This window comes from Aythya fuligula, chromosome 5 (assembly GCF_009819795.1).
Source record: "Aythya fuligula isolate bAytFul2 chromosome 5, bAytFul2.pri, whole genome shotgun sequence".
In the NCBI taxonomy this organism is placed as follows: domain Eukaryota; kingdom Metazoa; phylum Chordata; class Aves; order Anseriformes; family Anatidae; genus Aythya; species Aythya fuligula.
This window is the reverse complement of record NC_045563.1, coordinates 16,353,689-16,367,329: the sequence shown is the minus strand read 5'-3', so window position 1 is coordinate 16,367,329 and position 13,641 is coordinate 16,353,689. Positions and strand designations below refer to the sequence as shown.

Sequence of the window (13,641 nt, the reverse complement as noted above, 5' to 3'; positions counted from 1 at the left end):
TTCTCTGATTGCTATGGAGAAGCCTCCTCTCCCAACAGGGAAGGAACATCATCCATCCGCCCCAGTGAGCGCTGTGCATGCCAGGCAAGGATGGAAACGGAGAGGCAGAGAGAGCAGTAGCCACTGTCAGGATTGAGCACGATATTGGGCTGTTTTGATGGTGTGTAAGTAACCGTTTGAACAGGAAAATCAATTAATTTCAGGTTGGTGCAATCACAGTCTAGACGAAGAAAATCAAAGCAAATCAACGTCAATTTGCCTCTGACCTGAAAAAAAAGAAGAGAGGGGACTGCCTTTTAGCAGCATAGATGGATATTCACAACAGCAGCCTGAGCTTTGAAGCTCATTTCTATTTGCAAGCAGATGAGCATGGCTTGTGTCAGGGAACTGAAAGGCAAGCGTGACTGACTAACGTGGGCCAGAAGGAAAGGTGTTATGTGGGGTTTTTAATAGGCCTTGCTGCTAATTTGGAAGTGAGAATACATTCCATTTTTCAGTCAGTTATTTACTGATTTCATATGCAAGAATGTAATTGTTGTTAATATTTTGCTTACTGGTCTGTTTGGCTCAGGTGCAGGTGATAGCCATGAATTGGCTTTGAATTTTTAGATATCTTTGTGAAAATGACACTTTTCTTCTTTCTCTGCCTCAGCTCCCAGATCTGTAAAACCACAGCAGTCTGAAATGCAGTGTCAGTGTTTCCAAGCACAGGAGATGGATGGATTCCTATCCCAGTTTCAGCCAAGGAGTTAGAGAACAAAGCTCTCCAAGTAGCTCAGAGCCATACCCCAGATCCTTTGGCTTTATTTCCTAGATTCTGGTGGAGAAAATGTCTCTTATGTGCTGACTGAGAATAACATTTGAGCCAAGTAATCTTTTTCATAGAAGATGTTCATATATCAACATGGCTTTCAGGCTGACCCTCTTGTTCTCTGAGCTTAGAGCATGGCTGGTACAACAGCACAGGGTGCCTACTTCCATCCGTCCAGGCATTGCCTTTTTCTCTAATCATCTCTCAGGCTAGGAGGGCAAATATCCATTTCCCACCACAACAACTCACGGTCCTGTCCAACTGCCCATATTGCACTAGTCACTGCAGGCAGGTCGCAGCATATAGCTCTCCATATTCTCACCACACGTCATGCACTAGAAATTAGACAGCTATAAGGAAAAAAGGCATTGTTCTCTAAAGACATAAACAGCCTTTTTATAAGACTGGAATCGGTCAGAAATGCCTGCCATCATCACTTAGCCAGACACTAAGGATCTACTCCTGTTCTCCGTATACTAAACCACAAACTACTTCAGAGACTCACAAACCTGCTCTTCCCTTGAAGTCTGTTTCTGGCATTGCCTTTCCCTGAGTGGCAGAATACCTTCTACTTTTTTATTTGATCACTTTTGCTCTTTGACATAAATCTTTCCCTGACATGCTTTACTTTGACAGTTCCTAATATAGCTGTGCCTAATGAGACAAATTCCAATAGCAGAAGTACTGATTGCTGGATTAACAGTTTCATATCCATTTCCCTGGGGCAAGATATAGAAAAAATCATCATCCATCATGCCACTACAGTGGGAGATTGCATACCCTACCTGGAAAACGTTTAGTTTCTTCATTGCAATGAGCATAAAGGATGCAAGACCACAGCTTGAGAGAGGGAAATGTATAGTCACAGGCACTGCATATTCTGCTACATGTCTCAAAAAGGGGCCTCAGGGAAGAAAAGGGCCTTGTGTAAGCAACTGGATTAGAACTGAGATAATTTATTACCCTAATAACATCAACATTTATAAGTAAGGATAAGCAAATATTGACTAAGTAAACATAACCTGATAAACAGATCAATCTGTTTCTCTGTTTGAAATATGTAGGAATTAACAAGCTTAATAATATTCAGTGTTTTACACTCGGAGACTAAAATGCTCTGGTGTACCTGAAGTAGTAAAAGGCTATTGTATAAGACAATAATAAATAAATAAATAAATTCAACAGCACCCAGAAATACATACACGGACAAAAGGAAAAAAGAAGGAAAAGGAAAAGAAAAATGAAAAAGAAAAAGGAGAAAAGGAAAAATGAGAAAAATAAAAAGGAAAAGAAAAAGAAAAAGAAAGAGAAAGAGAAAGAGAAAAAGAAAAAGAAAAAGAAAAAGAAAAAGAAAAAGAAAAAGAAAAAGAAAAAGAAAAAGAAAAAGAAAAAGAAAAAGAAAAAGAAAAAGAAAAAGAAAAAGAAAAAGAAAGAAAGAATAGCTTTTGTTTCTGTTGGATACAGGTTTCTCATGCAACAAGAACTGTCATGGGTGTTCATTTCCTGGTCTTATAAACATATAACCATCAATCAATGCTATTCACAAAGTACTGTTTAGAAGATCAACTTATTTCCAGCTTTTCTCTGTTATTAATTTAAAAAATGCAACAGACAAGGAGAACTTTGATTTTGTATGGGGGGGATTTTACAATCCAAATGTGCTTTTTGAGGCATGGATTTAAATAAGATACTAGAGGACATTTGAGAGTACATTTGGGAACACGTTTCCATGCACAAAGTGGAAACCTGTGTGCTCCCTGGTCTCAAAGAAAAGTTTTAGTCAGAACAAAAGCGTTCTCACATCCTCCTTGAGCACAGGGCTTCCATAGCAGGGTGGCGTGCTTTTCTGAATTTAATTTTCTAGTATAAGTCCCTGACTTTTGTGACCTCTGAAATTGCTTTAGGTATAATAAACTCCTTGCATACCATTGACACTGAGTAACAGGGGCACACAGTGGAAGGAATAAAACTCTGAGCTTGTTCTAAAGAAGCACTGCGGTCACTTTCAAAAGAGAATCCAACAGGCAGCCCTCACAGACTGCACACAAAGAATAAACAGGCATTTTGTCAACTGCACGGGGATGATTGTGACTAAGGGAATAGTCCAAGTCATTATTTCATCTCCCTACTTTGTCCTGTGATCAGGTAATCTTGGTTACTTCAATGTAGCAGTGCTTAGCTGGGAGGGTATATATCAGTATAGTGTGATACTGCTGCTTGTTGTGAGCCACTAAAGTAAGGAGAGTGATGTATTAAGAAAAGGACAGCAGTGTATTGCTTGCAGAGTCACAATAGCTGAGCTAAAAGCCAACAAATTTTGCTATTTACCCCAAACACTATCCTACTACTTAAAAGATCTGTCATAAAACAGCTGGGACCTGCCACCTCCATCGGCAGACTGGCATTGTTGTGGCCGATTCCCTGGCCATTGACCACACTCACAGGCACTGCTACCCTTTGTGGAGGCATCCAGCAGCCATCTAAAAACTTCAACATCTGTTCTGAACTATTTGCCTAGATCTCTGTGGTCAGTGAAAGGCAAGGGCACCCCTGGAGGGCACCCAGCGGTGCTGTGGCGGCAGGGACACGCGAGGGGACAGTCCCCGACTCCTGTTTCTGGTGGTGCACTGAGGGCACCCATGCCTGCAGGTGGCCAGCGCTGGCTGGGGCGCACCCCACCCTCACCAGTGCCCTGCCATACACCCCCAAAACACCTCGCTCCTGCTGGGGGTGAGCAGATGGAGGCTCTGGAGCCTGACAGCGCTTTGCCGGGGCTGGGGGTGCCCGGTGCGAGGCTGCCCCCCGCTCCCCGCGCACGGGGGGAGGGCAGGGGGAGAGGAGGCGGCTTCCTCCTGACGCCATTTCCGAGCGCTGCCCTATTTAACCGGGCGGCTGCGGCACTGCCCGCCTGGGAGCCTCAGCCGGGGGCAGGCACGGCTCTGCCTCAGCACCCGCCGGCACCTCCTGCCCAGCCCGCCCCGCCCCGCGCCATGGGCCCGGCGCTGCTCGGCCTCCTGCTGCTGGCCCTGCCCGGTGAGTGCGGCCCCCACCGGGACCCCGGCCCCGGCCCCTGCCCCTCGCCGCCGGGCCCCAGCACCGCGGGCAGCGCCGCCAGCACGGCCCGGCAGCACCGCGGACAGCGGCACCGCAAGGTCACCGCCGCGGAGCTCCCTTCCCTTCCCTTCCCTTCCCTTCCCTTCCCTTCCCTTCCCTTCCCTTCCCTTCCCTTCCCTTCCCTTCCCTTCCCTTCCCTTCCCTTCCCTTCCCTTCCCTTCCCTTCCCTTCCCTTCCCTTCCCTTCCCTTCCCTTCCCTTCCCTTCCCTTCCCTTCCCTTCCCTTCCCTTCCCTTCCCCCCCACTTTTCACCCCATTTTCCTCAGTTCAGGATTTCTCAGCTTGCCCCCCACAGCTGGTAGCTAACTCGCTTTTTCTTTCTGCCCTCCCTCGTTTTGCAGCTCTCTCTCTTCCTGTGACCAGCGACATGAGCAAAGGGGACACCAAGGTAAGGATGTGACTCTAGTGAGAGAGGGCAGCGAAGCTGAAGGGTGCGATGTTTAACCTCCACCTGGCTGGCTGACTTTTGGCTGCTTCTGCTGAAATACCCCCTGGGAAGTGACAGCTGGGGGGATTTGCATGAGATATCCCTGCAGCGGGCTCCATCCTCCCCGACTCCCTCCCCACCAGGATTTACCCTTTGTGCTTTCACTCCTGGGCACCTGAGCAGGACGAGACCCCCTCAGAATGTACCAGAGGGACCAGACAAGCTGGTCTGAAGCCTGGTGAGGACCATGGAGGTTGGGTATGACCCTTCCTTGTCCTACTTTCAGCTTTTCAAAGCTCCCAGCAGGATGTGACTCAGGGGGAGTGGGGGGAGATGTGATTCAGGAACGGGCATCGCTGGTACGGTGTGTGTTTGGGGGCGTGCGTGCATCTGTGTGTGTGCGCTGTGTTACTTAGCTGTGCTCCTGCAAAACAGGCAACCGACGACTCTCAAAGTCCTAATCTGTGCTCGTCATCCTGGCCGGGTGGCTGCAAGCTGTGTGTGACTTGGCTGACCTCTTCAGCCTTCTTTAAAGACTTCTGTGCCTACATCCCTGTGCCTCTCTGCCATCCATAGGCGCACTTCACATGTATGTGCACTCCCCCATGCTTGGCTAGGTGTGTGTGTGCCTGTGCTGATCTGCAGCAGAGACCCCCACCCCCTTCCCGATGTTACAATGCCTATAGGCTTTCATGATCTGATCATCTAGCTGCTCAAATTAACACTTCTACAGAAATTAATGTCCAGAAAGCAGATGCCAGACCTTTCTCCCTACTTCCTGAACCTCTTTGACTTCTGAAATCTTCCAGCCGCATGTGTTTGTTTTTTTTTCCCCCAGGCAGCACCAGGGAGGCACGCTCATGTCACTCTCAGCCACGGGTTCTGATTTACAGTGCCCCTGCTCAGTTACCTACAGGGCAGGTGCCAGGAGAAACTCCTCCCCATCCCGCGTCAGATGTGCCTGGGTCTGGAGAGCTGTCGCCTTGCTAAGACCTTTAGGCTGCTTAGCCCTTCCTGGGGCTGAGCCGTGAGCCGCTGGGTGCCAGCTCCAGGCTGTGCACTGCCAGCTGGGGGAGGAGGCCTGGAGCAGGCACTCATCCCTTCAAACGGGCTGGGTGCTCACTGTGCATCCAGTGGGAAAGTCCGTTAATTCCACAGTTGTCCTCGTGAAGTCTGTTTCCTGGTGTGTTTCACCATGGCAAGTCCCAGCAGAACAGGTGTAGTTTCTATGGAAGCTGGCACAACTCCATGGAAGGCCTTCCTTCAAGGAAGGCTCCTCTCCCAGGCCTGTCCCCTCCCCAGGTGCTGCACTGGCTCTAGCTGAGAGCAAAATCAGAGCACAGCTTTCTTTTGGATTTAGCTGCAACTGGAAGGAGCCATTAGGGCTCTTCTGCCTTGTGTTCCCTGAGACATTTCAGTGGGGGAGCTCCTGGTCTCAGGGAAAAGATACCACCACGTAGGTACGGCACTGGGCACTGCAGCTCTTCCTACCCACCAAGCTGCTGTAGACATCCTCTGCCACCTGTATTTGTGGGTGGCTTGGGGCTGTGAAATGAGAAGTTAGCACCTGGAGGACTTCCCTGGGCAGCTCATCAGGCTTTCCTTGCAGCAAGGGCTTTCTGTGGGGAGCTGAACACAGCCACAGCAGTTACAGCAGCTCTGGTGTATGCCCACTCGTGCTCTAAGGACTCTATTGCACACTTACAGGCAGACATTTCAGAAAGGGCCAGAGCATACCTGAGCTTAAATATGGGGAAGTCTTTCCCAGGAAGGACATGATCCTAGGGAGATTTCTGTGTAGGGACCAACTCCTAAGGATCTGTGTACGGACTCACAGTTAGAGGACAGCTATGGCAAAATTCCAGCCTGAGTTTCTGCACTGGATTAATTACATTCATTTGGAGAGGATATCCTTCATTTCCTGGTGCTGGCTGTTCCGTGACCTTGTGAAGCCTCACTCTGCAGGATTTGCTCTTACAAAAAGTCCTGGAAAGTGTTGGAACGATTGCATTCCTCATTTCTTTAAGTTGCATAATTCCTCCACAGAGCTGGCCAAATGTCTGCAGTGGCTGATTTGTTTCTCCGTGTTCAGACAAAGACCCTAAATCATCTGAGAAATCTTCAAAGAGCTTGTATAGGGTGTTTCATTGGACCAGGTTCTTATTTCTCATGCTGAGAAAGTGCTTGCTTCTGAAGCTGCACCAAATTCTGCTGCAATAAGTGGCTCCAGAGGTTGGGAAACATGGGAGGGAAGTATCAGAACCTGTCTTGTTGTTTTTTTTCTTTTTAATGGTAGAGTGAAGTAACTCTAAGCCATCTAAAATCAATATTAATGGATTGTTTGTGGCATAGGAGAAAGATACCAGAGAAATTTCTCAGGTTTCCTTTTGTTAGGTCTTTACTGCAACATTTTTATTCCAACAGGCAATCCCCTCAAACCCAGTAAGCAGATAAGGGCTCAGCATTTTATGGCTGTAATCTGCAAAAGGAGGCTTCTCTCCTTCCACGGGGTGAAAATGGACCTGTTCTAGCTAGTCAGTGGATATATCCAATTGCTTGAATGAGCAGCGCTGTAGCTGACTGAGAACTGCTGACTGTGTTTAATTTCCACTGCAGCTACAGTGCTCTGCTCCCCGGGGAACGGCACCTTGTGAGGGAGGTCAGGGCTCTCGGGGCTGCCTGCAGAAATCATGAGCAAGAGGTTCAGTCTGATTATTTGTTGCCCCCAAGGCTTAATTGTATCTTTTTGTTTTCTTGGGTTTTCTTTGTGGTTTTGTTTTGTTTTTTATTTTGTGAATAATCATCCTTTTGAACTGGGCAGCCTAATTCCTGCTCTATTAGTTGGCGTGAGCTGTAGCAGATGCTGTTCTCTCACCCGTGTGACTACTTGGGTCCACACCACGACCACTGCCCACCCGGTGGGGCTCCTGCTGTGGTGAAGGTGCCTCCCCCCTACCAGAGTGCCACCTTGCCTTTGTGCCGGGGGCTTCGATTCTCTCACCACATCCATACCGCGCTGGGTGATCCCCGTGGGACCTAGCAGTGCTGCGGTTGCCTGGGTACAGAGTTAGGCCTGTAGTCTCTGTGGGGGTGATGGAAATAATGTCTTCTTGTTACACACTGAAGAAAAGGGCTCTGCAGAGGGCAGGCTCAGAGTCCATCCTGTCTGGGAAGCTGCCTCAGGCAGCAGTAAACGCTTCAGATGAAAGGGTGAGAACTTCCTAAATTTCAGGTGACCCATGGCCATGTACAGCTTCCAGTCTGCAATAGATGGCTTGCACTCCAGCAGAGGTCAAACACTTCTCCAGAGTGTGCTGTCTTTCTCTAGGACTTCACAGCAGTATTTCTCAGCCACATTTGAGAGTACAGTTTGCCCTCGGTGCCTGGCTGCAGTCCAGCTAGGATGCGCCGCACTTGAATAGGTTGCAGGATTTCAAGGTTGCCTGATTAAGAGCTCTGGACAGTTGTTGCTGTCTGTGACCTCCCCCTGAGTCCTTTCACGAGATGTGGGTTGAGGGTTGAGGTGCGTTGACTTAACATTATTCTTACCCTAAATCCCAAACGCAGCACCATAGCAGCTACTAGGAGGAAAATCAACTCTACCCTAGCTGAAACCAGGACAGATGGGTTGGAGCTCCCTGTGTATTTCTATGGTTTCCCTTCAGTCGCTTCTTGTGCCCAGTCTCTGGGGTGGGCTGGAGTCATGAGATCCTCTGCAGAAGCTCGCAGCATGTTGAAAAAGCTCCTTCCATTGCCATGTGTCATTCGCTCACTTCTCAATTTCGGGAGGTACCTTCTGTTCCTGCGTTAGGTGAAATGGGAACCGAACATTCAGTTCTGGCTCCACCAGAAAAGCAAGGGGATCTGTGCCATCATCTGCTGCATTCCAGCCTTGGTAACAAATAGGTTTGGAAAAAAAATAGCAAAGCAGTTCTTTAATTTGTGTGTTGTCTCTTTCTAGGTGATGAAATGCATCGTGGAGGTCATCTCTGATACTTTATCGAAGCCAAACCCACTTCCAATCAGTGAGGAATGCCTGGAAACGCTCCGAGGAGGTACGGATGCAGATTTAGTGCTGGGTATCAACCAGAGCAGATGTGTCAGGGACACAAGCAGGGGCTGGTCTTGCTCCCCATGGCCCAGTCCGGCCCATACTCTATCAGGGCCTGACAAGGGGTCCCCGACACTTTCACCTTCCTCGCAGTGACCCTGCTGGGCTGCAGCAGGCCCCAGGAGCTGCTGCGTGGCCCAGGCCATGCCTCACCTGGGCACCATGGCTGGGTGAGGCGCTGAGTGGTCTTCGTGGGATAAGAAATATCCCATGCCAGCCATCGTTTCTGCCAACTGCACAGCTAAGAGATGCGGCAGCAAACCAGGCCAGGGGAGAGAGAAGAGCAAACGGAGGGGGAGGTGGCACCTGGGGTTCTGTTGTGTTTCCTGAGGGTGGGGGAGTTGTCGCTGACCACCTCCGTACCAAGCCTCTCCTGTTGCAGATGAACGAATCATTTCGATCCTTCGCCACCAGAATTTACTGAAGGAACTCCAGGAAATCGCTGCTCAAGGTACAGTAGTTTGGGAAAAGGGGGTTCATCAGCTGTAGCTCCTCGCACAGTTTCCATTGTGTTTTTCTTTTGTTTTACATTAATTTAATATCATGTAAATGTGCCATAGGGCGTATAGTTTCAGGATTTCAAGAAGATACTGCAGCTGTGGGGGAATTTTGCTTATAGTAACTCCAACGTGTATCCAATGATTTACATGACCCAGTGCTCACTCAGCAGAGCTATGTGGGCAGCATCTGGAAGGAGGCATTTTTTTTATCCTTCAGCATTGCGATGCCTAGGTGTTTTGTTGGCCTCAGTGCACTGCGGTTCAGCATCTCTTATTCCCTAGCTCCCCATCAATATTGCTGTTTTCCTAGCAACCCCACTTCTCTGAGTTCTTTCAGAGACCTTTTATTTCTGCAGATAATGTTTTTGATGACGGCTTTGTTCCTGCAGTTGATTCACATATCCTCCAGTCTCAGTTTTCCTTACAGCTCTCCTTTGACATTGTAGAAAACACACACAGCATTATAAAGGGCACAGAGCTATTGTGCTACCTGTACTCTCTGAAAGACGGGCGGGGATGTTGCTTTTTGCTACCTTTTGTTACCTGACCCAGGTGCCAACGAGAGGACTCAGCAGCAGAAGAAAAACAATGGCTTTGAAGATGAACTTTCTGAAGTCCTTGAAAGTCAGAATGATGAGAACAAGCAAAGAGGTCAGTGTCAGCCTCCCCCCGGGGAAGCACGCCAGGCTGTAAACAAGGATGTTCTTTCTAACAGCCTTGGTGCGTCCATCTGCTTCTCGTTTGGGCCTCTCCTTTGATGTGACACACACAGGCAGCCCTCTTTGCTTTGCTCTTATTGACCAGCTGAAACAGCGTGTCAGTTCTGAGCTCTAGTACCCAGTCACCAGGCTGACACTGAGCTCTCCCACCTTGCTGCCAACACGCACGCTTAATGCTTGCAGTGAGTCACAGCCGGGGAAATCCCGTGCTGAAACACTCAGCGATGGCTGCAAGAGCAACGTGGGTCTGTGCCCGCCACCCTTGTTTGCAAGGCACGTGGCGGTGGGGCTCTGAAGGGCCAGGCAGACCCCACACACACATCACCTGCATCCTGAACAGCCCACATGGGCCGGGATGTCCCCTCGTCCCCACGTTCCCACAGCCCAGCTGCAGACGGGCAGCGCTGTGTGAGGCAGGGTTGTCAGTCCGCTCCCTTTTGCACCTCAGGAGGTGATGATGCCCCAGAGGGGTGCGATGGTTTTTTATCCAGCAGAGCTGGCTCCTTCTGCGTGGTGGGGTGGGAGATAGGGATGTCCAGCGCAGTCCTCTGAGAGCAGAGAGCTGCACGTGTATTACATACAGCCCTAAATCCTTTCGTTTTTCGTGCTATTTGGTTTCATGCACAGAAGGTGTGCTACTGATATCTCGGGAGATGGCTGTGAGGAGTGTGCTGCAGCAGAGTGCTCAGGCATATGTTTAACTTCAGCCTTGTGAGGCTCTCCAGCAGAACAAGCACCAGTGAGAGCCCCGGCTTGCTTGAGTGCAAGCATATGTTGAAGTGACTTGTGAAAGGCTGAGCCACGGGCTGGTTAAGCAGATTGCTGAGCAAGGCTGACGCTCCCTAGGAAACACGCAGGCTCCCCTGTTTGTGAAATGAGCTCTCAGGAGAGGTGTTGCTTCTTGCTCCTCACTCTGCAGATGCAGCGTGGCAGCACGCTGAGGAGGAGCAGCCCACGGAGTCCCTGGCTGAGCTACCAGCAGAGAAAACCCAGCAGAAAGAAGATTTGAGAAAGGAGGGGAAGAACAGCCTGGGGGAGAGGGAGCCCAGGCCACGGGATGCTGACCCTGGTGAGAAGGAGGACCAGGAGGAAGCAGAGAGCAATGAGATCAGGGACACGGGGGATGCCCAAGGAGAAGAAGCTTTGGAAAACCACATCGGCAAAGATCCGAGTGAGGATGAGCTGCAGCCCCGAGAGGATGAAGAGGAGCAGCCCGGAGGCCCCAGGGACAGCCAGGAGATGGAGGAGGAGGGAGAGCAGCCTTCCAGGCAGGGCCAGGAGCAGAACAAGGAGGCGGTGGGGAAGCGCATGGAGCGGGAGGACGACGGAGAAGATGCTCCTGCAGAGGAGGACCCTACTGAAGCAGAGAGGTCGCTTGACTTGGCTGAGGAGGACGTGGGGGCTGAGGAGATGCAGGGAGAGGACAGTACGTATCTCAGAGACCGCCCTGATACATACCTGGGGTTAGCTGAGACAGGCTGATGAGGCTTTAAAACCCCAAAGTTCAGGCAGGTGCTTACAGGGGTTACAGAAATACCCCCTTGACAGTCACCCACACCCCCAGGCACCCGATCCCTGGGCACACACAGCACAGGCCCTGCAGGTGCCTCGCTGCCTGCTGCCCAGCTGCCTCCTGGGGACAACTTCCTTTTCCTTGAGCTTCCTGCATGGTTTCTGGCAGCTGCCTCCAGCCCTCCTTACGGACACTGTGACCTCAGAGTGGGTTTTTCTAGAATCCTGGGAGTGGGGCTGAGTCAGGAAACCCACCTCGCATCACCTCTGAAGGCTTGCTTCGAAGGTGGAGCCCAGCCAGGTTAAAATTGTGCTCACTGTTGTGTACAATGCTCTTTCAGGTAACGACGATGCTCTGGGATTTGGCAAAGATGGGCAGAGCTCCGAGGAGGAGGAGGAGGAGCAGCCACGTGCACTGAGACGAGGAAGGCATCACCTGGAGGATGAGGGGATGCAGGCGGACGAGGACACCTTCCAGCCCAGGGATGCCAAAAGTGAGGAAATGGAGGATGAGTCCTCCAGGGAGTGGGAGGACTCCAAGAGGTGGAACAAAATGGATGAGCTGGCCAAGCAGCTGACATCGAAGAAGCGCATGGAGGAAAACGATAGTGGAGAAGACCCAGACAGGTCCATGAAAATGGCATTCAGGTCCCACAAGTATGACTTCAGCAGCCCAGAGGAAGGAGTGAGAAGGTCACGGAAGCATCACTCGAAGGAGGACAGCAGTGAAGGAGGCTTTCCGCTGGCTCCCATGCCTGAAGAAAAGAAGGACGAGGAAGGCAGTGCTAACAGGAGAACAGAGGTTGGTGCACATAGGCTTAAGAATAAATCCTGTCTGGTTATTACTTGGGAATTCAAACTGTGCTTGGAGAGATGTTGATACCTTGGCCTTATGCAGCCAGCATTGGTTCTCTGTGACGTTAACAAGAGGTCTGGTGACCTTTTAGTTTTCCAGACCTAGGCTATATTGAGGTTTTCACCTGTCTGTGCCTTTGGTTTATTTTTCTTGTTTTAATATCTAGTGCAAAAACATTCCCTGTCCCAGAGAACCTTCAAAATGTGACAGAACCTTTGTGCTGGCCTGCAGTGGACACAGTGACCAGCTGGGGGGTGGGTTTTGTGTCCCAGAGCCCTTTCAACTCACAGGGAAAGCTCTTCCTGGCTCAGGTATGGAGTGAGCATTGTCTGATCTCCTAAGGAGGCAAACCAGAACACAGCAGTAGTGAGAGAGCTGGGGTGTGGAGTGGAAATGGCTGGGAGGGATGTGAGTATGTCTGAATATACTCATTCCCTGGTGCCTTGTGTGATGCCATGCAGTATCTCAGCAGGTCCCCGGGCAGCCAGGAGCTGTGGTTTTGCCATGGTGCTGACACCCAGCGCCAGTTTATCTGAGCCACAAGGGGGCTGAGGAGCCCAGGGAGGTGAGGAGGTGCCAGACCTGTGGAGGGGTAGGGCTACTTTTTCCTCATGAGGAGAACAGCTCAGGGATGAAAAAAAAAAAAAAAGAATGCCTTTTTTTAATGTACCTGTTGTTTTTTCACACTGACCACACACAGTGCAGGTTGGTGGTTTTGCCAGCTTGTGCTTGGCTCAGCATGGGGGAGAGGATGTTTCTTCAGCACTAAAGAAGTAGTGGCAGCACAGACACACAGCAGCAACCACAGGAAGGCCACGTTGGTGGACAGATTAGCCTTTAAACTGGCCCAAGTTTATTTCCAAACTGAAAAGCCTCTTTTGATGGCAGAAGTGACTGAGGGTGCCTGGCATAGCACGCAGAGAGATGGTACAGAGGTGACACCAGTGCCTAAATGCGGGTGTTCAGCACTGTTTGAGAGCACCCATCCTGCTCTCCCTCACATTAGGGAGCAGAACCCACCCCGGCAGCACCTCTGGGCTCGCGGTGGGCACCACACATCTCCCATCCCTCAGGAGCAGCAGGGCTGACGCTCCTCCTGGCATCTCGTTGCAGGACCAAGAGCTGGAGAGCCTGGCAGCCATCGAGGCCGAGCTGGAGCACGTGGCCCACAAGCTGCACGAGCTGAGGCGGGGCTGAGGGCTGGTGGCCACCCCCTTCCCTCCCCGCCGCGGTCTCTCCCTTCCCGATCTCTTGGCGAGCACGACGGAGCAGCAGCACCGCACCTCGATGCCGGCCGCGCGGGCACCCAGGCCTGCCTCCCTCGCAGTAGTGTTGTGCCCATCACTGCTTCTTGCCCCATGCTCCTCTGTCCCCTACGGATGTCCAACTGCCCTGACGGGCCACTGTAGCCAAGAAGTGCAACCTGCACCTGTATTTTCTTTCTTTTTTTTTTCTCTCTCTCTTTTCCCCCCTTTCTGTTTTTAAATGACAGGACAGCTTTCTAGAAAGTTCTCCTTCCACCGGTAGTTTCACTGGGTAAAATTGCAATAACTTGTTACCTTTTGATTAAAAGCTGAGAACTCTGACTGTAA

General features: G+C 50.6%; 1 protein-coding gene across 1 annotated transcript; it reads left to right on the top strand.

The window, feature by feature from the left end:
- Nucleotides 1-3,710: 3,710 nt before the first annotated feature.
- On the top strand, nucleotides 3,711-13,641 carry CHGA (chromogranin A). The gene is made up of 8 exons (XM_032188957.1): nucleotides 3,711-3,844; nucleotides 4,266-4,312; nucleotides 8,313-8,406; nucleotides 8,845-8,913; nucleotides 9,515-9,613; nucleotides 10,601-11,107; nucleotides 11,535-11,995; nucleotides 13,163-13,641. The coding sequence occupies exons 1-8, from the start codon at nucleotides 3,802-3,804 to the stop codon at nucleotides 13,244-13,246; spliced, it is 1,404 nt and encodes a 467-aa protein (XP_032044848.1). The 5' UTR covers nucleotides 3,711-3,801; the 3' UTR covers nucleotides 13,247-13,641.